The 25,714-nt window shown below is 44.8% G+C and overlaps 1 protein-coding gene across 1 annotated transcript in view; it reads right to left on the bottom strand.

Moving 5' to 3' along the window:
* Positions 1–8,891: 8,891 nt before the first annotated feature.
* FBXO32 (F-box protein 32) overlaps positions 8,892–25,714 on the bottom strand; it is a 32,404-nt gene continuing 15,581 nt past the window's right edge. Inside the window, exons 5-9 of the mRNA XM_015566286.1 lie at positions 22,852–22,945; positions 21,857–22,041; positions 16,061–16,243; positions 14,554–14,697; positions 8,892–14,130 (exon numbers count right to left, since the gene is read on the bottom strand). Of these exons, the coding sequence (XP_015421772.1) occupies positions 14,041–14,130; positions 14,554–14,697; positions 16,061–16,243; positions 21,857–22,041; positions 22,852–22,945 (696 nt within the window). The 3' untranslated portion in view covers positions 8,892–14,040. The remainder of the gene's footprint in view (positions 14,131–14,553; positions 14,698–16,060; positions 16,244–21,856; positions 22,042–22,851; positions 22,946–25,714) is intronic.

Genomic DNA, 25,714 nt, shown 5'->3' on the forward strand with positions numbered 1-25,714 from the left:
GCTTCTCTGTGCTTTCATTTCTTCATGGGTAATGTGGGAGTGATCATAGTCACCACATCTTTGGTTGTTGCAGGGATTGAATGAGGTAATATATGCGACACGCTTACCTCGATGCCTGGCCCATAGAGAGCGTCCCATAGATGCCAGCTGCTGCTTTTTCATGTGCGTCTGGGGCACCAAACTGTGCATCCAGCCCAGAGGGGAGATCGCGTTCCCCAGGCTGCCCCTGCCCCTGCGCACATGATCAGAGAGCTGCAAGCACACGCTTAGAATTCAAAAGCAGACAGTAAACCTGGTCCTCCAAGTGGCCACGTTCATTTTATGGTCCAAGCACAGTGACCCCATGTTCTATTTTCCTCTTCCTCCAAAATAGCCATCTCTGCTCCCTGAAGAGGCCCTGGATGATTATAGTTCCTTAAATGCCCTGAAATTCTCAGGAGAAAGGCTTTTTTTTTTTTTAAGCAGAGCTTGGAGCTAGAAGACAAAAGGTTAAATTCTCTAAAGCTACAACAATGTAACTCATTTCCTGTTTTTCTCAACTGTCTAGACACCATCTCATAAGCATTAGCCATGAATCCCACCATCAGGTTAAAAATAGAATGTTTAAATATGAAATGTGGTGAAGGAAAGATTGTAGGTTTCTACCTTCATCCACAAAATGACTACTTTGAAACCTAATTTTTTTTGTCTTTGTTGGTAGCTTTTCCAGAAATGCTGGGAAGCTATAGTCCAATGGCAGGAAGAAAGGGCCTTTTTCCTTTAGAATATATTTGCCCCTTGGTAGTTAACGCAGTTTTCCCCCTGGATTTTTTTTTAATATTTTATTGATTTTTTACAGAGAGGAAGGGAGAGAGATAGTCAGAAACATCGATGAGAGAGAAACATCGTTCAGTTGCCTCCTGCACATCTCCTACTGGGGATGTGCCCGCAACCCAAATACATGCCCTTGACCGGAATCGAACCTGGGACCTTTCAGTCCGCAGGCCGACGCTCTATCCACTGAGCCAAACCGGTTTTGGCCCCCCTAGATTTTAAAAGCCACTTGAAAACATGTATTATATTAGCTCCTCTTGACAAGGAATGTGATCACACTTCAAAATTTTCAGGTTATTGTTCAGACCAACATTTAGTCCTAAATAAATTTGTGTGACAAAAAATGCATATAGAGCCGAAACCGGTTTGGCTCAGTGGATAGAGCGTCGGCTTGCGGACTGAAAGGTCCCAGGTTCGATTCCGGTCAAGGGCATGTACCTGGATTGCGGGCACATCTCCAGTAGGAGATGTGCAGGAGGCAGCTGATCGATGTTTCTCTCTCATCGATGTTTCTATCTCTCTATCTCTCTCCCTTCCTCTCTGTAAAAAATCAATAAAATACATTTAAAAAAATGCATATAGACTTGACATGTTTACTTTGTCTATCTTTTGCTTCTGTAAAGTTGTCTGATATTTTCTTTTGAGCATATAATTTTTTGGGGAAAATACATTTTTAAAAAGTCCTTTAACAATCCATGGGCAGTGTTACACAGGGTGAGGGTATACTATGCTGAGTTTCCCAAACTTATGGGCCCACAGAGGTCTTTCATCATGATGGGCTCATTAACATCTCCCAGGAAAGTATTCCACGGAATACCAGTTTAGGAAATGTGAATTGGATACCATGATGATTTTTATTTCTGGTTTGAGAATTACATGGAGACGAGGAGACAGGTTAAGCACTTCTTGCAAACTTCCAGGTAAGTGATACTGAGGCCTCTTGTTGGGGAGAAAGCAGTGGAGAAGGAGAGGAGGGGGCCGATCAGGGGTAGATTTAAGAGTAGAATTGATGGGCTACATGTGTTTCAATCATGAGTCTGTATTTCATTGAATCTAAGATGCCATGGATTGTAAGATGCAGTCTGAATTCAAACATTGAAAGTGAAGAGTCCTGGCCAGCATGGTTCAGTGGTTGAGCATCAACCTATGAATCGGGAGGTCACAGATCGATCCCTGATCAGGGCATATGCCCGGGTTGTAGGCTCGGTGTGGGGCGTGCAGGAGGCAACTGATCAATGATTCTCATCATTGATGTTTCTATCTCTCTCTCTCCCTCTCCCTTCATCTCTCTGAAATCAATTAAAAAATTATATATATATGAAAAGAATGTTCATCTTAGAATTGATACCTAATTCTGTCTACCTAATTTCACTGGAACCTTCTCCCCCACCCCTATGAGAATAGTGAACAGGAATGCTTAGTGTGAAAAAGAGAAGCATGGTTTTGGTATCTGAAATCCCGATTGATGCACAAATAAGGATTAGCGAACATGCTTTTTTATGCTTCTCAAGTTGAACTCTAGCTCTTCTTGATTAAAGGACAGGTTTAGGAGCTATTGATATGGCTGGGAACTTTATAGGAGCCACTCCATTGAACAAAATGCTACCCAGATGTGATGATGTCATTCGTGAGGCCATAGTCATGCTTAGCTTGGGGGCGGCCAAATTCTGTTTATTTAATAAAAATGGATGTTTTGAATGGTGGTGCTAGGGGACCTGGCCGGGTGCTTCCTTTTCCAGGATCTTTCTTGGGATTCTAGAGAGAGACTGGATTTCACAGGCAGGTGGGGCTATTACCCGTGTTTTCTTTCCCCCGTGACAGGCCAGCAAGCCTGTAATTACACAGTACTAGCATCCCTTGTTTGGGAGCTGGGAGGGATGGTTATATAAACACGGAGAGCAGGCACAGCTGGCCCAGGCTACACTTTGAGGACCTGAAATTCCTCTTTGGAGGGTATGGCATCCAAGGAGCAGGACGCAGCTTTCTGCAGAAGAGCCGGCTGCGGGGTTGAAGGACCAGCACGCCAGGATGGGCCCCAGTGGCACCGGCCAGCGAGCTCACATCTGCATGCCCAGGACCTCCTGATGAGTTTCTGTCCTTTCTAACTGTGACAGGAGTGAAGAATTCATGCAAATGTTTTAAAAAAGCTTGGAGCCAGGCTTTTGGGTTGCAAGTTATTTTAAGACTACTTTTTATCGGTTGCTGTTTTGGAAAAAGTACTTTCGCCTTCGCATTCCCGGAAGTGCCCAGCAAAATTGGCCACTCTTAACCCCTACGCGCCACAGACTCTGGGTGTAGACAGGCTAATTTTGAATCCCTCTGCTGCGGTGCCCACTTCCCTCTTCTGTAACTTGGGGATAAGAGCTAGTACACTTTCATAGGATGGTTTGGTTAATCAAGCACAGGGCCTACCTATTCGATATAAAAGTAACAATAATAACGACAGTATTGAACACTAACACGTGTCCTATTTCTTCTGCACCAGGCACTATTTTATATAAAATAGCCCATTTAATCCAACCAACCATCTTATGAGGCAGTGCTAGTATTATTCCCATTTTACAGATGAGAAAATTGAAACAAAGAAAAGTCTATTCGATATAAATTAAGTATTATTATGTCTCTGCTGAAACTCATGTATACCTGATTATAGAATATAAAAATTAATTGGCTTATATACCTGCCTCTTCCTCATAAATATATGGGTTTCTTAAATATGATGGTTCTAACTAGCTTACTGGGAAATCTCAGTTTGGGGTGGAAACATGAAAAATAATTTTTTTTTCAGTATTGGCTCCCAATCTTATATGGCTCTTCCTGTGGTTTCCATGGGAACGGCTTTCTTGATGACCTTCAGGTCAAATTCTGCAGCAATGTTTCAGCTCCTATTGGTTATTAGCAGTCTCATTCTAGTATCCGAGCCTCAGCCTGTTTATTTGATAAGGTCTCTCTCAGATCCGATCTGTAGCTTACCTCCTCATTGGCTGCGGTATGAACCATAAGCTAATGAGATCTGACCAAAAATTGGCCAGCAAGTTCAAAATGATCACAACTATTTGAAATGTGGATTTATATCTATCACTACTAATAATGACTCTTAAGTGTTCATTATGCTTTGAAATATTAGTTAATATTTAGCTAATAATTAGTTAATACTGCATAGATAAATATACATATATTGCGTTTATGCTTAAAAATTATTTAATGGTGTGGTCAGAGATCACTCACTGGTTTAAACAGTTTGAGGGGGTCATTGATTTACTCACTATGCTTCTTTTTATAGACAGTGATTTTTACATGGTTTTTCTGCCTCGAGCACATGATGCAAAAACAAAATGGAAAGTGGTCTTGTGATCCATAGAAGAAACGTTTTTGTCAAGTTTACTATGTGTTAACCACTGCTCTCATCACACAAAGTGTATTAATCACATCAACTGCATCGACCCTATTACTCCTCACAGCAGTTCTGCGGTGCAGGTACTGTCATCATCCCCATTTTACAGATGAGGGGACTAAGGGGTGGCAAGGTTTGGCACAGTGTCCAATACAACTAGGAAGTGGCGGAGGAGGGTTTGACCCCAGGCAGGTTGGCTTCAGATTCTTTATTCTTTTTTTTTAAGGAGTCAATTTAATCTGTTTTCAGTTTCTCTGCCAGTAAAATGGGTATTTTTAGGTAGGAATGGCAAAACTTCTGCTTAAAGATGTGAAGTTTGAAGTGGATAGGATTACTTTTTCTCTTGGATGCTCTAACAGATTAAAATGGCCCAACGTTTTGCAGCTCCTCCCATCAAGAGACTGAGGTTGTCTCCCTGCTCGGCGAAGCTGGGCTGCCTTGTCACCTGCTTTGACTAACGAATGTGGCAGCAGTGATGTTGTCTGCGTTCTAGATGAAGCCTCGTGCAGCCTCGCAGCTTCCATCTTCCTCCTCTTAGGCTGTTGTCCCCACCACATGAGAAATACCAAGCTACACCACTGAGGGACAAGAGGCCACATGTAAAGGGACAGCCAGCACCATGGCTGGGACATGTGAGTGAGGCCATTTTAGCCACTCCAGCTGTAGTCGAGCCACCCGGTCATTGCAGCTACATGCAATGACCACACACAAGCAAGACCAGCGGAACTACCTCACTGAGCCCAACCCAAATTGCCACAGAATCAGGAGAAATAATAATTACTGCTGTCTTAAGTCACCAAACTGTGGGGTAGTGTATTATTTCCTAGGGCTGCCATAACAAATGGCCATAATCCCGGTGGCCTAAAACAACAGAACGTTATTCTCTGTTCTGGAGGTCAGAAGTCCGAAACCAAGGTGTCAGAGACCACGCTCCCTCTGAAGCCCATAGGGCGGAATCTTTCCTGGCCTCTCCCACCTCCTGGTAGTTGGTGGCAGGCGGTGGTGTTCCTGGCTTGTGGTGTATAACATCAACCTCTGCCTCCATCTTCACTGGCCTCTTCGACTCTGTGTGCTTTTTTTTAAAAAAAAAAAATATTTTATTGATTTTTTTACAGAGAGGAAGGGAGAGGGATAGTTAGAAACATCGATCAGTTGCCTCCTGCACACCCACTGCTGGGGATGTGCCCACAACCAAGGTACATGCCCTTGACTGGAATCGAACCTGAGACCTTTGAGTCTGCAGGCTGACGCTCTATCCACTGAGCCAAACTGGTTAGGGCGATTCTGTGCTCTTGATTGTCGTGCTGTGCGGACTCTTTGAAGGAAATAGGGCTCCTGGGAATAATTTTGCAATTAAGAAAAACTGAATAGTTAGATGTAGACAAAACAATTGAATGCAAGTTTGAAAAGTACAAAGAAGGGGAGCCACTCAAACACTAGTATTTGGGTTAAGAGGACTGCTTGGATGTACTTACTCTTTGGCATCTGCCAATATGATTTCTCAGGATGTGGTAGTTGGCTGACGGCCTCCTACAGCACTAGATTCTGCTCTCCCTCTGGTTTTTCTTCTGTTCCCTTCTGCCCTCAGAAGCCTTCCTCTAGCCTGTCCTTGCCCTTGTTCTCTTTCTAGGAGCTCATATTAGTCAGGGTTCTCTAGTGAAATAGAATCAACAGCATATTTATCCCTATCTATCATCTATCTATCTATCTATCTATCTATCTATCTATCTATCTATCTATCTGTTATCTATCTATCTATCATCTATCTATCTATTTATCTATCTATCATCTATCTATCTATCTATCTATCTATCTGTTATCTATCATCTATCTATCTCTCTATCTATCTATCTATCATCTATCTATCTATCTATCTAGCTATCATCTATCATCTATCTATCTGTTATGCATCTACATAGCTATGGCCAGTGGGAATTTGTCTGAAAGGAAATTTGAATAGATAGAGAAAAGTTTTGTAGAGATGGGTTGCTGGGCACCCTACAGAATCTGTGAGATTCACTGTCGTGGTTGCCTGTTACTGCTGTGAGAGATTGCCATGGAAGTTAGTAGCTTGAAATAACACAAATGCACAAGAAGTTCAGAAGTCTGACAAGGATCTCACTGGGCTTTGGTCAAGGTGTTGGGAGGGCTGCGTTCCTTCCTGTGGCCCTAGGGCTGTGGTCGGCACACTGTGACTCGCGAGCCACATGCGGCTTTTTGGCCCCTTGAGTGTGGCTCCTCCACAAAATACCACGTGCGGGTGCGCACGTACAGTGCGATTGAAACTTCGTGGCCCATGCGCAGAAGTCGGTTTTCGTCCTGGGCGAGTCTATTTTGAAGAAGTACTGTTGATATTTGGCTCTGTTGACTAATGAGTTTGCCGACCAAGGCCCCAGGGGAAAGTTGTTTCCTTGCCTTTGCGTTTTCCAGGTTCCAGATGTTGCTCTCATTCCTTGGTTCGTGGTCCCCTTTCTCCATCTTCAAAGGGAGCGATGGCGGGATGAGTCCTTTTCACATTGCATCACTTACACCGTTCTGCCTCCCTCTTCCACTTTTTTTAAAAAAAATATATATTTTATTGATTTTTTACAGAGAGGAAGGGAGAGAGATAGAGAGTTAGAAACATCGATGAGAGAGAGACATCGATCAGCTGCCTCCTGCACATCTCCCACTGGGGGTGTGCCCGCAACCCAGGCACATGCCCCTGACCGGAATCGAACCCGGGACCCTTCAGTCCGCAGGCCGACGCTCTATCCACTGAGCCAAACCGGTTTTGGCTCCCTCTTCCACTTTTAAGGACCCCGTGATTGAATTGGGCCCTCCAGAGAGGCCGGGACGATCTCCCCATCTCAAAGCGTCCAATTTGATCACACCTGCATTTCCCGTTTCCCATGTGACCTAACGTTCACAGGCTCTGGGGAGTAGGATGTGGACATCTTCAGTAGCCATTGTTCTGCCTACCGTAGCTGCATGATTTATGTCCATTTAAAATAATAATTAGTGCAAGATGTGATTTTAAGTGGAAAGGTATAATAATTTTACCTTGTTAAAATTTTGGTTTTTTAAAAAGAAAATTGGAAGTATATTTATGCTTATTAAATTTATAAATTATGAATTTTATTTGGGAATGTTTTGCTTATAGGGTTAAAGCTTCTCTGAGCAGTTATTTCAAGTGCTTATAAAAAAAGCAAATTCATTAGATTTATAATTGCAGCTTTAAAATCTTGAAGGAACTTTTACTGTTTGCTAAAGGACTTTTTTTTTTTTTTTTTTAGGAAACTTTGGTCTGTTCAATTTGAGTTTTTCAAACAGCAAAAGAAGGCCCTCTTATTTTGTATGAAAATTTACTAGACTTGTAAAGACTTAGTTGCACTTAAAAGAAACTTTAATGAATACTGAGTTTCTACACTTGTTACTTTATCAACTACTATTAATTTTTAACTGAGGAGCCATATACATAAACTCATGCTGATTCTCATTCTAGCCAAAGGTAAGTGTGTGGTTATAACTGAGACTTTAAAAGCACTTAATGAATATATGATATGTGGGTTTATTCGTTCATTATGCTCTGGCACTGTGCTAGGTACTAGACAGAGCCACAAAAAGGATTAGAATGTTCTGGGAGATGAGATTTACTTGAGGCTTCAGCAAGGAGGTAGCCCCACAAGCAATAGAAGCTTACCAGACAGAGGGGCGGGGGAACAGCATTCTAGGCACGTTGGAACAGCCTGAGCAAAGAATGCATGGGCTATTTCTGAAATGGTGCAATTTTGTGATCCTGGTGGAAATTTAAAAAAATTACCTCTCATGAACATTGTGTGTCATTTTGTGGTGGAGAGTTAGTGGCAGGATCAGGGTACGTCCCAGAGTGAATGTACTGAGACAGTTACCCACAAGTCAGTCACCTGAGCAAATCGCACCCAACTTAGAACACAGTGTAATTTTTACCCCCTTTTCAGGCTCAGGGAATAATAATTGTTGATGTAAATTGAACTCATATTATATGCCTGGCTCCAGGTACTTTACATGTACTAGTTCACTTGACCCCCACAACCATAAGAAATAAATGATTTATCATCATCTTAGAGTTGAGGACATTGAGACGGGGGTAAGTGTGGTCTTTGTCTGGCAGGGCCATGATCTGCACCTCGCACAAGCCATTTCCTCTTCCTGGAATGCTCATGCCCTTATTCTTCTAGGGCCAAGTCCTTCTCCCCTTTCAGGTCTCAGCCTTTCTTTATTCCCTTCATAGCACTTATTACAAATTTTATTTTTTCCTATTTGTTTTTATTGTCTTTCTCACTAGAACCTAAATTCTATTAAGGCAGGGACCATGTGAGTCTTGTTCATCTTCCTATTCCTAGTGCCTTGCAGAGTCTAGCTTATAGTAGTTATTCATTAAATGTTGGTGAGTACATTGATATCGACTTGAAAGTTCATTATCCCCTAATCTTTTTACTATATAAACAGCAAATATAGAAATATCTCATGTAAGTGTAATGCTGTATTACTGACTCAGGTTGGTACCCAGCAGCAAGCTTCTTTTTCTATGTATTCCTATAAATTTTACAACAATGAGAAGTTTCTGGGAGAAGACATATAAGCCTAGTGAGGCAAAAGATAAACACACTCAGTATGATGAAAGCCAACTGGAATTGATACACACCAAAAATGCACCCGTGTGTGTTGTTGGAAAAACATTTATTGCAATTCAGTGTCAAAAAGTTTTACAAAAATATGCCACCGTCTGGTACAAACTATAAAAATGTCAGTTCATCATGCAAGAAAAGTGTGCAAATAATTTATACAGATGGACTCAGCTCACACGACATTAAAGGAACAGCTTTGCATGTAATTGATCTAACCTTATACTTTCAGTTACAATGTCCAACCCCCTGTACTATTTGTCATTGAAAAAGAAAAGTGTTTAAGCTCTGGACATGGACTTGAATATACCCCCTTGAGCCAGGGTGATTGGCACTTGGTAGAATCAAGATGGCGCCAAGAGCGCTCAAGGGTAGAACACCGCTTGGAGCCTTCTGCTTAACAGGCCTGTGTATCGTTAATTAAACAAACATTTCTATACTCGAAGACAGAAAAAGTCACGTTCAAACTCCAGAAGTAATGTGGTAGCAGATGGCGTTTCAAGAAGTTCAGAGTTTTGGAGCAACCATCCATTTTTGGCCAAATGGAGCAGGGCCTAAGTTTTGAGAGGTTTTTCAGGAAGTTTTGTTTGCTGAGTTGAGTTCAAAGACACTTTGGAAAATGTCCAGCAGACAAAGACTTGAATACCGTGGTCCCTTGCTCCTTGCTGTCTCATGGAATAATCCCCCCTCCCCCGCCCCCCGCTTAGTAGAGATGAGGTTTAGCAGAGAGCAAACTTCCACGGGGATAGAGGCTCCCGGGATGGGCTCCACAGCAGGTACCAGAGGACAGGGAGGTGGAGGGGGTGGATTAAATGTACCTCTCAGTTTAAGGAGAGAGGAAACTCCTGCTTGGTAATCATCAGAACTTCAGGTTCTAGAAGGCAAGCCAAATGCTCAGCTATTACCTGTCTTAAGGGCCACTTTTATAATTAAAATGTAAGTACCCAGGGAAAATGAATTTGTCAAAACACGCTGCTTACTTTGTGGCCAGCAGGTTGCACTCACTAGAATGCTGTGCTCGCACAGAGTTAGGCGTCTGTAAAAATTTTAAGTGGCTCCTGGATTTCTCCAGGAAGAACCAGGGACTTAAAATGTTTGGAAAATTGACGGCCAGATGCCTAACACTGGACCCTCATGCTTGCCTTCCTCCGTGAAGGTCTTGAGAAGAATCAGGTTGGTTTCACGTGTCTCCAGCCACACAGAAAGGTGTGGGGGCAGGGGGCACCAAGTCAAGGCCTCAGAACATCCCAGGTTTATGGTCAGGTCTACCACTGAGTGCCAGGGGGGCTGAGGCACAGGGAGGACCAGACTTCAACATCTCTAACCTCCCTTCCAGCACTAAAGTCTGGGGTAAGACTTTCCTTCCCTTGGAAAACCATGGGGAGTTTACTTTCCTTAACAAAACAGAGAAGAAAGCATCTACAGAAAACGAATTTAGAGGGATTACAATCTTGTTTGTTGAAGACATCAAGGGCCCGAGATATATCAAAGAGTCACGGGTCTGCATTGCTAGAGGTTCAAGGTATCTCTGAGGTCTGTTTAAACACTAATAGGATTTTAGGCCAGCGTCCAGTCAGAGGGATGGTTCACAGACTCGGGGAGTTGGAAACAGATTAAAAACACACACAAAACAACAGATGTCGACATAGAAACTGATGATATAGTTTCGTTAGAAAAAAATTCACACATAAAATTACAGTTAAAAAAATTCACACATAAAATAGAGTATTTGCATAGCAAGACATTTTTTGCCCTACAATCTGGCAGGAAAATATAAACTCAGGTGGATATTTTGATAAACTCTGTATTGAACGCTAAGGATGATATACCGTTGAACATGTCTTGAAATGATTGACCTTCTTGTACATCATACCCCTTGCTCAGACAAATGAAATTCCAAACTCTTTCTCTCCGCCCACAAAAACAACGTGAACAAGGAGCCTGTGGTAACAGCAAGCTTGTCGTGAAAAAGTTTTTGAATCTACAAAGATGACAGCGGTGGCAGTAATGCAATACATACTCGTCGTCTTACCTCACCACTGCCAAGCAAAGCCCGCACTTGTGTTGAGTTTTGCAGTATGAACCCAGCTCATCTAAAATATCTGCTCTGAGCCACTTCAATATAAGATTGATCATCATGAAACAAATGTCACCGCACAACTGACACCTTGAAATTTCTGCCTCTGGCCCTCCCACGGGACTGGTCCATCTGCTCAAAGTAACAGCGTTGAGTAATAACAGTCTAGTTTAAGATGTCATTACACTTTCTTCTGGATCTCGCTATAAAGTGAACACTCCTCAGCTTTGCATATTCTCCTCTCCTCAAATGCTGTTCTCCAGTCTCAAGAAGCTCTAGGCTCTTGCTCATCGACCTTTGAGTTGGACCAAATGATAACATGCCTGTGGATTTGCTCACACTCCTCTGTACAACACTCCTTCCTTTTCTGGAAGTCCAAATGACTTCATATTTTACTACACAGGATTGGGGTGTACAGCAAAGAGAGCAGAGTGGTCTATCTCTCCCAGCAATTTCCATTGGCATGTCCCTTCTGGCTTTTAGACCAGCAGTTCTGAGACAGGGATTCCTTGTTTTTGTTTTTTAGCTGGGGTTGTCCTAGGAGGGTTTGCCTAGACATTCTGTAGATGATTAGTGCCCAGGGAACACGAATGTTCTTCCTACCTCACTTTACTTACAGGGGAGGCTCTGACCACGCTGCACTGCTACCAACGCAGATGCTCTGTGACAGCTATGCGCGTTCCCATTGCCCTCACACAAACCACAGCTTCCAAGAGATGCCACTTCTAATCCTTTCCCTCTCCCTCTGCACCTGCCATTTCCTTCTTAGTCTCCTCTTCCACTGAAAGAGAACCAGGTGTCGCTTTCTCTTTTCTTCCTTAAAAATTCCTCTTGACTGTCACACACCACCTCCTGGGACGCCAGAGGAGATGGGAGAGCCGAGACACCCTCTAGGCAAACATCTCAGAAAACCATAACCCTGTCACTTGTGGTAGGGGTTGCCTTGCACCCACACACCTTGCCATGAGCAAGCATGAGCATTGCGGACAGTCCTACCGAGGCTGGTTCGCCAGCTTTGTGCTGAGAGTCCAGAGCAGGTGACATTTCTGGGACTGTAAACCTGAAGGTGCCCAAGAGCTGCCACCTCCTTGATCAACATGAAGGGTCAGAGGTCACGAGTTGGTGGGAAGATGTGGAAGGCCATGAACACCTAACCCTAAAATTATAAATAGTCAAAGGTTCCAAAGCTCTCACCCCACATCTTTAAGAAAGCCGAGACACTTGAGAAAAGCTGTCTGAATTATGGAAGCTTTTTAATTCCTCAGTGTGACCTTGACTCGGTGGAGAGAGGAGAGCAAACACCTCTCAGTATTACAATGGTTTGTGGCACCCCAAAGCTCAATATCACCCAATAAGATTTTGTTTAATATTTAATTTTCCTCATTAGGGAGAATTTAAATTCAATTTAATTTTTTCTTCTTGGAGGGTGATCATGAAAAAATTACTGAGAAACCCTGGTGTGGGCACAAACATTGCAAAGTGAGGAGCATCGACTAACAACCGGCTTCTCTTCCAAATGCTGGTACTTGAGTTGCGTGTTGAGGGAAGGGCATGCGACGGCCCCACATCACTAGCTGGTCCCTGGGCTTGTTTCTGTACATGCCTACCCATCTTTCCCCTCTTCAGGTCACCCCAAGTTCAACCCCTAAGGATTCACTGATTCTCAGTGTGGATGTGAACCAAGTTCCTATTTTGCTTCACTTATTTTCCAAGCACATGCAGGGTGGCAACTTTATTTACAAGAAAAAAAAAAAAGGCAAAGCAAATACAATGGCAAAAATATGTACATTATTGTAGAAAAGCAAAGTTCTATAAAAAGTAAAAAACAAAAACACTCCCCACCCTATCCCAGGAATATCTGATAACGAACTCATTACATCCTGAGATTTCTCTCCCACGTAGTTACCTACTGGTATTGGCCAAGCAAGATCCCCTGGGGTACACAGCATGTTTAGGATGAACTCTAAGCACCTCTGTTCCCTATTTGGCTGGAACGCCAGGCTTTGTTATCATCCTGCAAGAAGCCCTCGCTCAGGTCGACCCCATTTAGACATGGGGCGTAACAAAAAGAAAGCTCCTCAGCTCATCACCCATCAAGAGGAAGGGTTCCCCTGACATGTCACACCGGCTTCACAGGCCTTTATCAGCGCTCTGGCTCCGACCAGTCCACAGAGATACGCTTTTGCTTTTCCGAGAAGATGCCCCAGGAAGCAGACATGCCAAGAAATTAAACAGCAGGGGGTGACTAATGATCTTTTCTGTGATTGGACATCCTCTGGGATGGTTGTTAATTGGCCTTCTGTTGCCCTGAACGAGCTATGACACGAAAGGATAAAAGGCCTGCATGTTTTGAGGTTGTTCTAGTAGAGACGCAACTCTGAAGACTGCCCCCTTCACCTCCCAAGGAGCCTAATGAGGACTGCTCCAAGACCCCCTCCATTTTCAATCACTTTTTATCTGATGAGAAAACGAGACGCACAGACACTGCCTACTGGGCGACGCACTGTGTCAGAGAGAGCGCTGTATGCTTTCCGAGGTAGACTATTGTGTGATATCTTCATAAGATAAGGCCCTATGTGTGGGGGTAAGATGGGTGGTACTCCGTTGCCTTTTCAAAGCTAACCCAAAATCAAAACCAAAAGCCCAGGGATTTCTCATCTGCAGTTTTTCTTCTTTCTTTTTTTCTTTTTTAAACACATTTTCACATTGTAAACAAAGCGTGTTCTATCTTGTGTTCGAGTTTTGCCCTCTTCTTCTGCATCTCTGAGGAATTCTATATACAGGAGTTCTCGTGACCATCAAGAGAGTTCCATTTTCACCGATGACACGGAACTCCTGCCCTTACCATCTTGCTGGCAAATCGTTAGGGAAAATAAAGTTTATTTACAGTATTTCTGCTTTTCCATACCAATTCTAATGAGAAGTCCATATTCTTAAGTTCCCAGCCAGCGACTGCGTTTCTCCCCTCCAGTGTCCTCTCCGTGACTTATCTCAGAAGCTTCGAGCCAATGTTTAAAATGTACACTATTTACAAACGAAGTGTCCAAACTCTGTATTCCCAACATCCAATCAGCAGGGAGGCCTTCGGAAGTGTTGTCACGGGCTGTGATTCAGAACTTGAACAAGTTGATAAAGTCCTGGGGAGAGAGTGAAACGGAGCAGCTCTCGGGGTTATTGGCTGTGCACGGGTGGTCGGTGCCCTGCAAAGGAACATCAAGGTCAGGTTTGAGTTCTCAGAAGCATCTCGTTGGCTTGGAGCACCATAAGGCATTGCCCAACTCAAAACAACATCCCTCTGCCAAGAATGCCATAAATTCTGCAAAAACTAAAGAGGGGTGTGTGTGTGTGTATGCGTGCACACGCGCGAGTGCACGCATGTGCATTTGTGCGCAGAGATGGGAGAATTTGGGGGTGGGTGGGTTGCAGAAAAAAATAAACCTAAAGGGGGGGTTTTAAGGAAATTATGGTCTTTGAAAGTTTTTTCCCCAGGGACAGAACTGGTTTTATCTTCACCTTCAGCTGGAGGTTGCAATTAGGAAAGGAGTTGGCGTCGTAATGGCTGGTACTATTGGCTCTTAGGGGCTGGGCCAGGGGTCTGTGGCTGCCACCTCCGAGGAACATACCTTCCAGGAAAGAATGTGACAGTGTTTGCAAAGCTGTAGGGTGTCTCCATACTGCTCTTTCCGTGGGTAGCATCGCACAAGTTTAAAATACATCTTCTTCCAATCCAGCTGTCCTTTGTCTGACAGAATCAATCGCTTGCGGATCTAAATATCAAATAAAAGTCGTTGCAGGAGAGTTCAGTAAGGAGAGGGCTTGTGGTTTTCTGGTTCTGAAAGTTCTGCTCCCACCCGCTTCCCTCCTTTTTCATCTCTACCCTGTAATAGTTAGGGGGAAATAGCCAAGATAGAAAGAAGACGCTTCTGATAAACAGCTTTTAATCAGTCTTTAAAGGAAACAGGTGGTTGGTGACATCTTTCTAGTGCAGCGGTTCTCAACCTGTGGGTCGTGACCCCTTTGGCGGTCGAACGACCCTTTCACAGGGGTCACCTAAGACCATCCTGCATCTCAGATATTTACATGACGATTCATAACAGTAGCAACATTACAGTTATGAAGTAGTCACGAAAATAATTTTATGGTTGGGTCACAACATGAGGAACTGTATTGAAAGGGCCAGAAGGTTGAGAACCACTGTTGTAGTGACCTCCACTAAAGTGCATTTGGCTAGTACTGGCCAGGTAGCTCAGTTGGTTGGATCATCATCCAAATATGCCAATGTTGGTTGTGGGTTTGATCTCTGGTCAGGGCACATAAAAGGAACAACCAATGAGTGCATAGGTAAGTGAAACAATAAATCAGTGTTTCTCTCTCTCTCTCAAAATCAATAAATTAAAATAATTAAAGTTTAGGTGATCTCAATGAACAATGTCAATCTTTTCTTTGCTCTAGCTTGAGTGATCATTTCCAGGGAGATGCAGTGACTGCCTGGCACAGTGGCTCTATTTTATATCTAAACATTACAGGCTTCATGAGCAGAACTAGTTGACCTCACACTTCTATATAAAGAAGTTGGAAAACAAGACTGAGGCAGCAGGAGGCGGGGGAAGAGCCCATAGTTGGTGTCAAGAGGCCCAAGTTCAAATTCAAGGCCAGTTTCTTCAACTACAGAACCCCTCACTAATTTCGATGTTACTTAGCCATTTGTGGCCCAAATCTCCTCATCTGTTTAAAGTGGCATCATGATACCCACCCTTCCTGGGGTCATTAATATAAAATGAATTAATACCTGTAAAGGTACTTTAGCTGTACTATATCATAAAAGTATGTTACTTTGTTATAGAAAAGAAGGACTGGGGTCAATTTGTGAAATTTTTTTTTAGAAAGTTGTAAAATGTGGATGGTTATGAAGGTGTCCCCGCCCCTCCCCCCCCATCAAAACCACCTAAAAAATACCAAAATCTCACACACACACAATTTAGAAAGTCCTCGGACTGTTGTTTTCCAGTCAAACCAGGGAGCCCTGGAGGGTGGGCACCCACACTTCAAGCTTGAGAAGAGGCCAAGGAAGCCTGAGGTGGGGACCGAGGAGGGGGGAGAAGGAAGGAGTGCCCGCGGGGCCGCACCGACCTGCCGCTCGGAGAAGTGGTACAGGCAGAGCCTCTTCCACAGCAGCCGGTCCTCGCTGAGCACGTGCAGGTTGGGGCCCACCTGGCCCAGGCTGACCAGGTCGCGCCCGTCGCTCAGCCTCTGCATGATGTTCAGTTGCAGGCACAAAGGCAGGTCGGTGAAGGTGAGGCCTTTGAAGGCAGGCTGCGGGGAGAAGGGTGATGTTATGTCTTGGGGCGGAGAGCAGCAGGTCACCAGGCCACAGCCCCCAAGGATGCAGCTGTCCCCTCACCCTCCATCTTCAAGCTGGTTTATTGATCAGACATCAAAGCAGCAATTCTCTCTGCCCTAAGCAGAGACAGGCCCATGGCTGAGACCACAGAGAAGAGCCTGGACCGCTGGAGCTGAATGGTGCCAGGAGATTTTCCTGCTTCACAAAGCCTCGTGTGTTGACTCAAGATTTCCCCAGCAGCACATGTTGGCTTCTCCTGCTTTAGTCAGTTCACTCAATTAGGAGATTCGCTACCTTCTGTGAGCGCTCACTGTCCTGGACAGAGTACCCCTGCCCGCCGCCCCAGCCTCCTACCTCACTGGCCCCTGGTGACCACCGACCCCCCAAGCAGGTTTGCTCACCAGCCCCCAAACACGCTGCCCAGGAGGCCTCCACTCCCCCTGCCCTCCCTCCCTGCCCATCCAAATGGTATGCTTCCTCTGAAAGGCCTTTCTGGCCCTTGCGACTCCCTCAGGCCTTATTCTTCGCATCTCCCCAGAATCCTGAGGCTCTCTCTCAGGTGCTTCTGGCTGCAGGCCCCCTTTGGTTTTGTAATGCAGTCTTTTACAAAAGGAAGCCGGGATACCACATTGCTGTTAGAATGTAAGTCCAAGGAGGCAGGACGTTTGATCTTTTTTCTTTGCTGTGCCCCCAATGCCTAGAAGAGCGCCTAGCATATAGTCGGCACTCAATAAATATCTGTGGAATGAATGACACCCGAATCATTAAATAGGTCAACAACAGCAGCAGCAAAATGACCCTGCACTGGTTGGTGTCTGTGTCTGTCTGTGTGTGCTTGCGTGTGTGCACACATGTATTCACACTGTGACTATGGCACCCAGAACCCTGGTAGCCTAAATGCCACCACCAGCCATGGAGGCATCTCTATTCAGACCTAGGGCCCCAGAGAACATTTTGAACACTGTCTGTGTGTGGATAATGCCTTGGTAATTGATCACGAGCTTCTCAACTATATTCCTGAATGTTTATTTAAGCCCTTTGTTGCTTAAATTGGAGGAGCTCATGTTATCCCACCCAGATTCCCATCCCTGAAGCCAGGGTCTAACTTAGTACTCTTTGCAGACTAGCCCAGCACAAGCAACACTTTATGAGGGCTTACTATGGGCTGGCCCTGGAGGTGCTGCAATGGCTCATTAGGCAGGTGAGAGACCCAGAAACAAGCAAATACTTCTAGAAAAAAAATCTGTTAAACGCTACCTAGGAGGCGTGCAGACAGCACTCTGGGAGCAGTCTCTACATAGACAGTCCTCAGTATTTGCCGACACGTCTAGAGCATCAACTGGAGGCTGCCATCGGGATAAGAAGTCAGCACAAATCACCTGATTCTGTGGTTCTTGATTCCTGGGTGGGCTTTCTGAGTGTGCACCACTGACATTTTTAGCTCAGTATTCTGTCACCTCTGCGGGTCACAGGAAAAGAAGTACAGACTGAAGAAACCCTTCCTTAGCTCAGGGGAAGATATCCTGGGAATGGGTATGGAGTTTCCTTCTCAAATTTCTAGGGAACTAGACTCTGTAGGAAGCACATCAAAGCCCGACCACACAGGATTCCTGGGGGACATGCAATTAGCAATCCCATCCCGTGTCCCCTGCAAAGCAGGACAGGCATGTAGAGGGAAGGTGGCAGTGGCGGGGGACCTGGAAGGATGGCCTACGAAGAAGTATGGGAACTGACATGGGAGGGACACGGGATGGACATGCAACAGATCTGGGTCCCAGGTACCCTTGGGAAGTGTGGGTCTGTCTGCCCATGTCCACAATGAATTGGTTTAGAAGATTCTGAAGATCCCTTCCAGCTCCGACAAGCTCAGGTCTGGAGCCGTTTCAGCCTCCTAACTCATCAGAAGTGTCTGTGACTTGGCAATTTTTATTGCTCAGGCTGCGGGGGTGAGCTTTCAATTGTTAGTAAAATTCAGGGCTCAGCCGGGCTGCAGAAGGCCCGAGACCTATTTGTCGTTTATCATCTGCTGCTGATCACGTGAGCTAATAAAACTGCCAGGAGGTTTTCTCTTTGTTCCCAGCACTTCAAAGCATCTACTTTTTTGGTTAGAACTCCCAGGCCAATTATTATATGAACTCCTATTAAAGTCCGCTTGGCAGAGTTCATCCTCAAATTTTCAAACCTGAACTTTTCCAAAATTCTTGCCCAGACCCCATGCTGAGCCCTTACTCCTGATACTTGGTTAACTGCTTGTGTGCCTTCTTCTTCTTGAATATAAACATTTAAGAGAAAAATAAGTTACTCTTGCTCCTTTGATCGCGCATTTGGCTAAAATCCTTTATGTCCTCCCTGCCCACAGGCTTCAAAACCCTGCCTCGCTCACAGTGCTCTGTGATTCTATTTACCCCCCCTCCCCCATTCTTTTCATTTTTCATCCTTTATTATACTAATTAGTTTGCCAATAAAAATCTGACTTCATAGAGTTAGATATAAAATTTTTATGGACAAGAAGATACTGATAGAACTTTGACAACTAGAAAGCAATTCATATAAATGTCACCTGCTAATATTTTCGTGTAATAAAGTACTTTTCTTTGGTCCAAACTGTTAAAAAGTAAGCTTTTTAAATACAGTCCAGACTGAAGTAATTAAACCCCTTCTCTCTTTCTCCTCTCTCTCTCCCTCCCTCTCTCTTTCTCTATCCATTTGCATGAAAAGCTCCTCATGACTCTCAGGGTTTCCTGCTCTCAAAATCTTGCAGCTCATGGCCAAGGAGGGTCGAGAAGGAGGGCCTGAGCGAGGAGAGAGCATTGATGAAAGCACAGCCTCTGCAGACAGGTCTGGGTTCAACCCCCAAGCTCTGTCTTAAAGGTGGTGAGACCCCGGCCAGGTTATTCCTAACTACTCGGTCATCTACAAAATGAGGAAACGCGTATCTCATAGTGTTGCTGGGAGAATGGATGAGCGGATGCACGCAAGTCCTTAGCACAGTGCCCAGGAGCTATTAGCTATTATGAGGACTCCTACTTACAGTTATTATTCACTAGATGGGTTGATATACAGGGTGGGGCAAAAGTGGGTTTACAGTTGTTCATACAGAAAGTAATACGATTAAGAATAATACAAGAATAAACTCGATTTCACATACAACTATAAACCTACTTCTGCCCCATCCTGCTGTATGTAAAGGACTTAGAAGAGTGTCCGCCACAGAGTGAGCCCTTAATAATCATAACAGCTGATGCATTTACAATACTTACTGCATAGCAGGCACAGTTCCAAGTGCTTTTCATGTATTAACTTCTTAAATCTCACACCAGTGCTATGAGATACACTTTATTGCCCTATTTTCCAAATGAGGAAATTGAGACATGAAGTGGCTGAATAACTTGCCCCGAATCCTGCAGTTGGTAAATCGTCATCATCATCTATAGTACAGGGCATTATTTTCCGATTGTAATCCTCTGACCTTTGAACAAGTACTTCAGGCAGGCGGTGGGCGGAAACTTCCCTTCAATCATTCATTCATTCAGCTAAATTTATTGACTGCCTTCTACTCTGTGCCAGATAGAGGGGGCAGAGCAGGGGACAAGATGGTAATGTCCTTTCTTTGTGGAGTTGATGAGACAGTGGATGGAGACCACAGAGTGAATCCCCAGATGAGGTCATTTCAGATGGTAATAACTGCTCTGAAGGAGGTGAGATGACAGTGGCTTCAACAGATTGGGTGGTCAGGGGAGGTGACAAGTTAAAAGGCCCAAGCCAGGACCAAGCTGAGAGTGTGCAGAGAACAGCTTGGCCTAGTGGAGCACCATGAGCAGAATGAGATGAACTTCAGTATTTAATCGGCTCTTTGTGGGATTTCTTTGGATTTAAAAGATTTGCAAAAAGCTGAATCACTGAATAAATAGTTGGAAGAAAACTGGATTGAAAGAAAGTTTGGAAAGCACTGATGTTAAGAAAACTTGGCCATTTTAGGAATAAGGAGTCCAGGGTTCTGGCCTCGGCTCTGTCTCTAATTGCTGAGTTACTTGGGGAAAGTCACTGGACTTCTCTGGCTCCCTGCCCCCCCCCACCCCATGAAGAAATAGCAACTACAGTGCTAATTTCCAAGAGTGTGTGTGGGTCAAGTGAAAGGGCCCCTGGGGAAGTCAGCCCATGGAAGTGCAAGGTACGTGGGTGGATGTGGCCAAGAGGCTCCTGAGAGGTGGACAGAGGGCACAGAGGCCAGCTCTGGGCAAGAGTGACATCCAGTGGGTGTCCCAAAGTTGCTGGAGGGAAGATGGATTGGGACAAATGGGACTTGCTCATTTATATCACTGGCTGGGTAATTCTCTTCTGGGCTTAGAAAAAACACGACGTATTAAGTCCAGGCTACAGAGAATGCCAGAGATTAGGTAGAAAGTGTAAGTGGGTTTTCTGTGAGAGATAAGCTGGAAACTTGGGTCTCAAATCTACATCGTCAAACTATGCCTACCCTTGAGAGATGGGAATGGAGTAATTTTTAAAAAATCAGATAAACGCTCATAAGGAAGTCTTATGTTCTCTTATAATAGTCAAAGAATTGAGATCGCTTTTGATAGATTACTTGGGCTTGTGCTCTGCATTGTGTGTGTGCATGTGTGCATGTGTATGCATGTGTGTATATGTGTGATTCTAAGGAAGTCACATACTATGAGGCCTGTTTCAGAGTTTAAGAAACCAAGGTACAGAGAGGTTTTGAACAGTAGTGTCAAGGACACTGCATTGGGAAAACTTCACTTAGCAAAAGAATCATTTAAAAGAGGTCAAAGAGGTTTTTCATGTTATTTTCTGGAGAGGTGGGGCAGACCCACACTTTATCGGCGTGGGTCCCGGAACCACTTAAAGCAGCCGTGGTCAGCGGTTAGATAAGTCAGCCAAGTGCGACGTGAGCTGCCTAAGTGCACCTGTCCATTAGCAAGCCCTGGGAGATTACCCCGCATCTCCTCACAGCTTCTGTGGGCTTGGTCCTCCTGCTCACTGGTGAGAGGACGAGAGCTGAGGGCCAAGTTAAAACCGAAAAGAAACCACTGATAGTAGTTAAGCTGGCAATATAGGACTTTTCTTTCTTTCTTTTTTTTTGGGGGGGGGGCTTTGAGTTAGAATTGCTCATGTGTTTTCTCACATGTATGTTCACAGTCTTTAATCAAAGGCTTCCTTTGTCCTAACCCTTGAGATTCGGAACTAGAATTTTAAAAGGTTGGGACCAGTTCTCCAAGCCACGGCCACCACCGCTCTATAGTACCCAAGGCGGCATCCAAAAGCTGCAAACAACACAGGCTTTAAGAAGAAAAGGCCGAAGAGGAGAGACCCGCAAAGGGCACTGAAGATTTCAGCGGCACAGCCAGCCTCTTCCCCAAAGCCCACTTGCCGGGTCTCCCACCGCGTTTCCTCTTTCACACCCTCTGATCCTTCTTCCCAGCCTCCCGTTATCAGGAAGCCCCCCTCCAGCACTCAGTAGACAGCATCAGAATAGAATGGCCCAGGCTCTTCAGCACCAGAGTGGAGATAAAGAGCCGACTGCAGCTTCCCCTGCCAGGCCGGAGCTGGGCGGCCCTGCTTACCCTGGTGATCTGAATGTTGTTTAGCTGCTGCTGCCAGTGTAGAATCGTCTCCATTCGGTACACCCACATGTTAATGTTCCCGACCAGCACGCACTTGCCAACCCTTTGCACCAATGTGCACAAGGACGTGTAGAGGGTCTGGAGTAGCTCCCTTATTAGTCTAATGTTTTGCTGGTCTTCCAGGACTTGGGTGGGGAAGAAAAAGAGAAAGAATAGTTAGGCTACTGGGACACCCTACATTGTGTAAGTGGGCCTTTCTTCTTCTGTATTCTGCTCGTGTTACCGGGGTACGGCCTCTGGGGATCTGGTTTTCTTTCGGCCTGGCCAAGCTTCTGCACTCGAGGTTGCCGGGTAGAGTTTCCGTTATCTAGGTCCCTCTTTGTTCTAGTCTCCCTAGTTTTCTACAAAGACTCTTTCTTTTTCATTGTTCCACCCACACCAGCGGTTCACCTGACCTGAAAGCAGGTGCTTTTGCATCCCGTTTAGATGGTTATTGGTAGGAGCATCGGGGAGTTGGGGAGCACGGGATCTAATCCTGGATGGGTGACTCTTTGTGTGATCTGGACAAATCACTCTTTCTCCCGGGCCTCAGTTTCCCCATATGTACAATGACTCAGTGATCTAAAAACCCAAGGTTCCTTCTAGCTCCAAGAGCCCAGGAATCTCTTCTGCCTTGTACACAGCTCCATTTTCTAGGGATTTGGGCCCCAGAGGCTTGGTATCCAAGGTGGGGACAGGCGTTGACCCTGAGAAAACCGAGAGGCTTGCGGCAGGGTAGATGATTTCAGGAAAAGGACAGGAGGGTGGTGCTCTTACTCTGTGCCATGGGCATGAGTTGTGCCTTTTTCTCATCTGGGATCTGAGATGCATCTGGAGTGACTCCTTTCCATCCACTCACATTCTCCTACATCTAATGACATGTCTACTCTGCTGGAAAACCCATCCGTCCATCCCCACGCCTATAAAAAGGGGTGAGAGAGTGAGAGAGAGCTCACCTTTCAGTACCACTTTTTCCAAAATATTCATGAAGTTCTTTTGGGCAATGCCACTCAGGGATGTGAGCTGTGACTTCGCTATCAGTTCCAACAGCTGTGGGTAAAAATAGAAGTTGCCAGGCTTAGAATACAGAGATATTTTTCTCCTCTAATCTTTGCTTTTGAGTCACATGACACGTAGATACAGACTGACGGGAAGAGATAAACGGCAGGCAGGGCCACGAGGCAATAAAAAGCAGATGCTCAGAGGGAAAGACAAATGGGGGTAACTCAAAACCCAAGAATCAGACTGAATATTTAATTGCTTTTTTTCTTTTACATATAAAGAGTTTGGCTGCAGCCGGGGCTAATTCATTCTGCTTGTCCTACTTCAGCAAGTGGAGCTGATGTACTCTGAAGGGAACAAAACCTCTTATGACCTGTGGATGTCTGAGTTCCGAATAATCACTCCAAGCAGGGCTTCTTTACCCGCACTGAACTTCTTCCCCACTGGCACCGACTGCTTGCAAGGCACCCAAATGCTCATGTTCACCTTTCCCAGGCACTTTCCAAGGAAGTGGCCATTCTTACCAGGATATCTCCTGCTTATGCAGCATTCAATGAAAATGCCTATTAATTACGCTCTTTCGTTGTACTTAACTTTTTGTAGAAAGAGTCCAACCATTGGAAGAGAGAGAAATTCAGAGATGTAGAGTATCTATTGCTAAGAGGCTAGGATATTTGCAGCTCTAGGCTGAGGTTCAAGTCTTGGTTTAACCACTTATTGTCTCTGTGACTATGAGAAAATGAGTTTCTTGGTGCCTCAGTTTCCTCATCTGTACTACTAATATTTAGAGTCCCCAAGGTTATTGAGAGCTTTTCACAAGGGCATGCACATACAGCCCTGAGCAGAGTGGCTGGCATTAATTAGGTGGGAGATAAAGGTGAGTTTGTTCATTGAAGAAGTATGTCCCATTCCCACCACCCCCATGATCAGCAATTAAGAAGAGAGAGAGTAACAAGTTGATCCACCCTCAGCCCAATCTTCCTTCCCTTCCATAGCAAGATTCTTTACAGGTGTGGAAACATTTTTGTAAAATCCAAAGATTCTATTGTTGAAAAATAAAACTGCAGGCTCCAGTGACCCATTTCACAGATGGGCAAAGTGAGGCTTGAGAAACTAATCCTTACCAATTACTCCACACGCAGTGAGAGGCCTTGGCAGAGTCCTCTTCACCCTTCATGCTTTCACAGAGTCATCAACAAAAAAGGTTGATGTAAAGTGAAAATAACTTTACCAGAATCCAATAGGCCTCAGGAAAACCTAACTAGCCTTAGTCTTAAAAAGTAAACTAATCGTAGAGAACCAAGATCTCAGCTTTATTTGAAAGCTTGAATCCCTGCTCCTCGGAAACTTTCCAGGGGAGTTTCATCTCCTGGCCAGGCCCCAACTGAACTTTCCTTCAGATCAGTAAACACTGGATACGACACTGTGCTGCGTGCTGGAATCAAGGCTGAGGGAACTAGCAAAGTGACATTCTAAAAACTGGGCTGCAGAGGAGAACTGAAACTGCTGGATCCAAGCCCCAAGCAATTCAAAAAACTCTGCTTCCAAAGCATTTGTTTAAAAATTCTGTCCCCATGGAGCCCCTTGGGAGCCTGTCAAACCACATACAGGCTTTTAATTTCCTGAGCATAACTTTAAGTTCAAAAATAAAAAAACAAAAAGAACCACCCCCAAAGCTTTCCTTCCCCGCCTGGCATCTCTCTCTCTCACACATGCAGGCAGAGACGCCGTCACCTGATTGGGAAGAAGGCGCCTGGAAAAGGTTTGTTAAGATTAGTACTGGTGATCCAAGGTCGGAAGTCAGGAGCTACCAAGTGGCCACTAAGAGAGGCAAGAATTCAAAACGTCCATGGGCAGTGGCCACCCTGAATGCCCTCTGCCTGTCTGGCTCAGCTCTGTCACCAACCAGCACGTGACAGTCAAAAGAGGAGTGAAAAATGGCACAGAGGGACTGGCCAGACCTTTCATCTATCTCCCGGACCAACAAGATTCAGAAGGCCGAGCAATGGTCTTTTAATACCCTGAGCCTCACATGACCAACACAAAGCATGATGAAAGAAAACAAAGCCTCGAGTCGTTCTTGGAAGGGCAGTCGGCTGTGTGACTCATTGGGGTGAGGGGGTGGGAGGTGGGTCAAGGGGGTGGGAGGAGGGCGGGCAGAGCTCGGTCTGGAATCCATCCCAAACTGAGTCCACGTGACTACCATCTCATGAGAGTGTCACTTTTTAGAGTGTCTAAAAATGTGCCAATCACAAGGACAAGAATGATCTCAGAACCATGACTGTGCATTTGAGGGAAAAGAAAAAAACCTTTGGTCTGACTGAAATGATCTCTGAGGAGGAGAAGGAATAGAGCAGCCAAAATTTGTCCATCGACAGCAGAATGACATGTTCACTGCCCTGTGTTTAATCCCATCTTAATGGAAAGTCCTTCCCTTCACCTCCGGGGCAGCTGTGGGGTCGGGAGGAGACCTAGATGCTCTTGCTGGGTGACCTTTACGTCTGTCATTCATTTAGCAAGCGTTTTTTGAGTGGCACCTCTATCCTGGTGTTGTGGTAGGCAACGTGGACATGCGGATACAGACGCATGATCCTTACACTCATGGAGTTTACTGTCGAGTCTATGATTCAAGTCATTTAACCTCTCAGAACCCCAGTTTCTTCATTTCTAAAATGGAAATAGAAGGACTACTTATATCACAGGGTTATGAGAATTAAATGAGATAAATATGTAAAAAACCCACTGTGAACAAAATATAAGACAGTATTAGTATTATAAGTTATTATTTCTTCCCCTTCCAAACCCTAATCTTTCAGT

This window comes from Myotis davidii, unplaced genomic scaffold, assembly GCF_000327345.1.
Source record: "Myotis davidii unplaced genomic scaffold, ASM32734v1 scaffold200, whole genome shotgun sequence".
NCBI lineage: Eukaryota > Metazoa > Chordata > Mammalia > Chiroptera > Vespertilionidae > Myotis > Myotis davidii.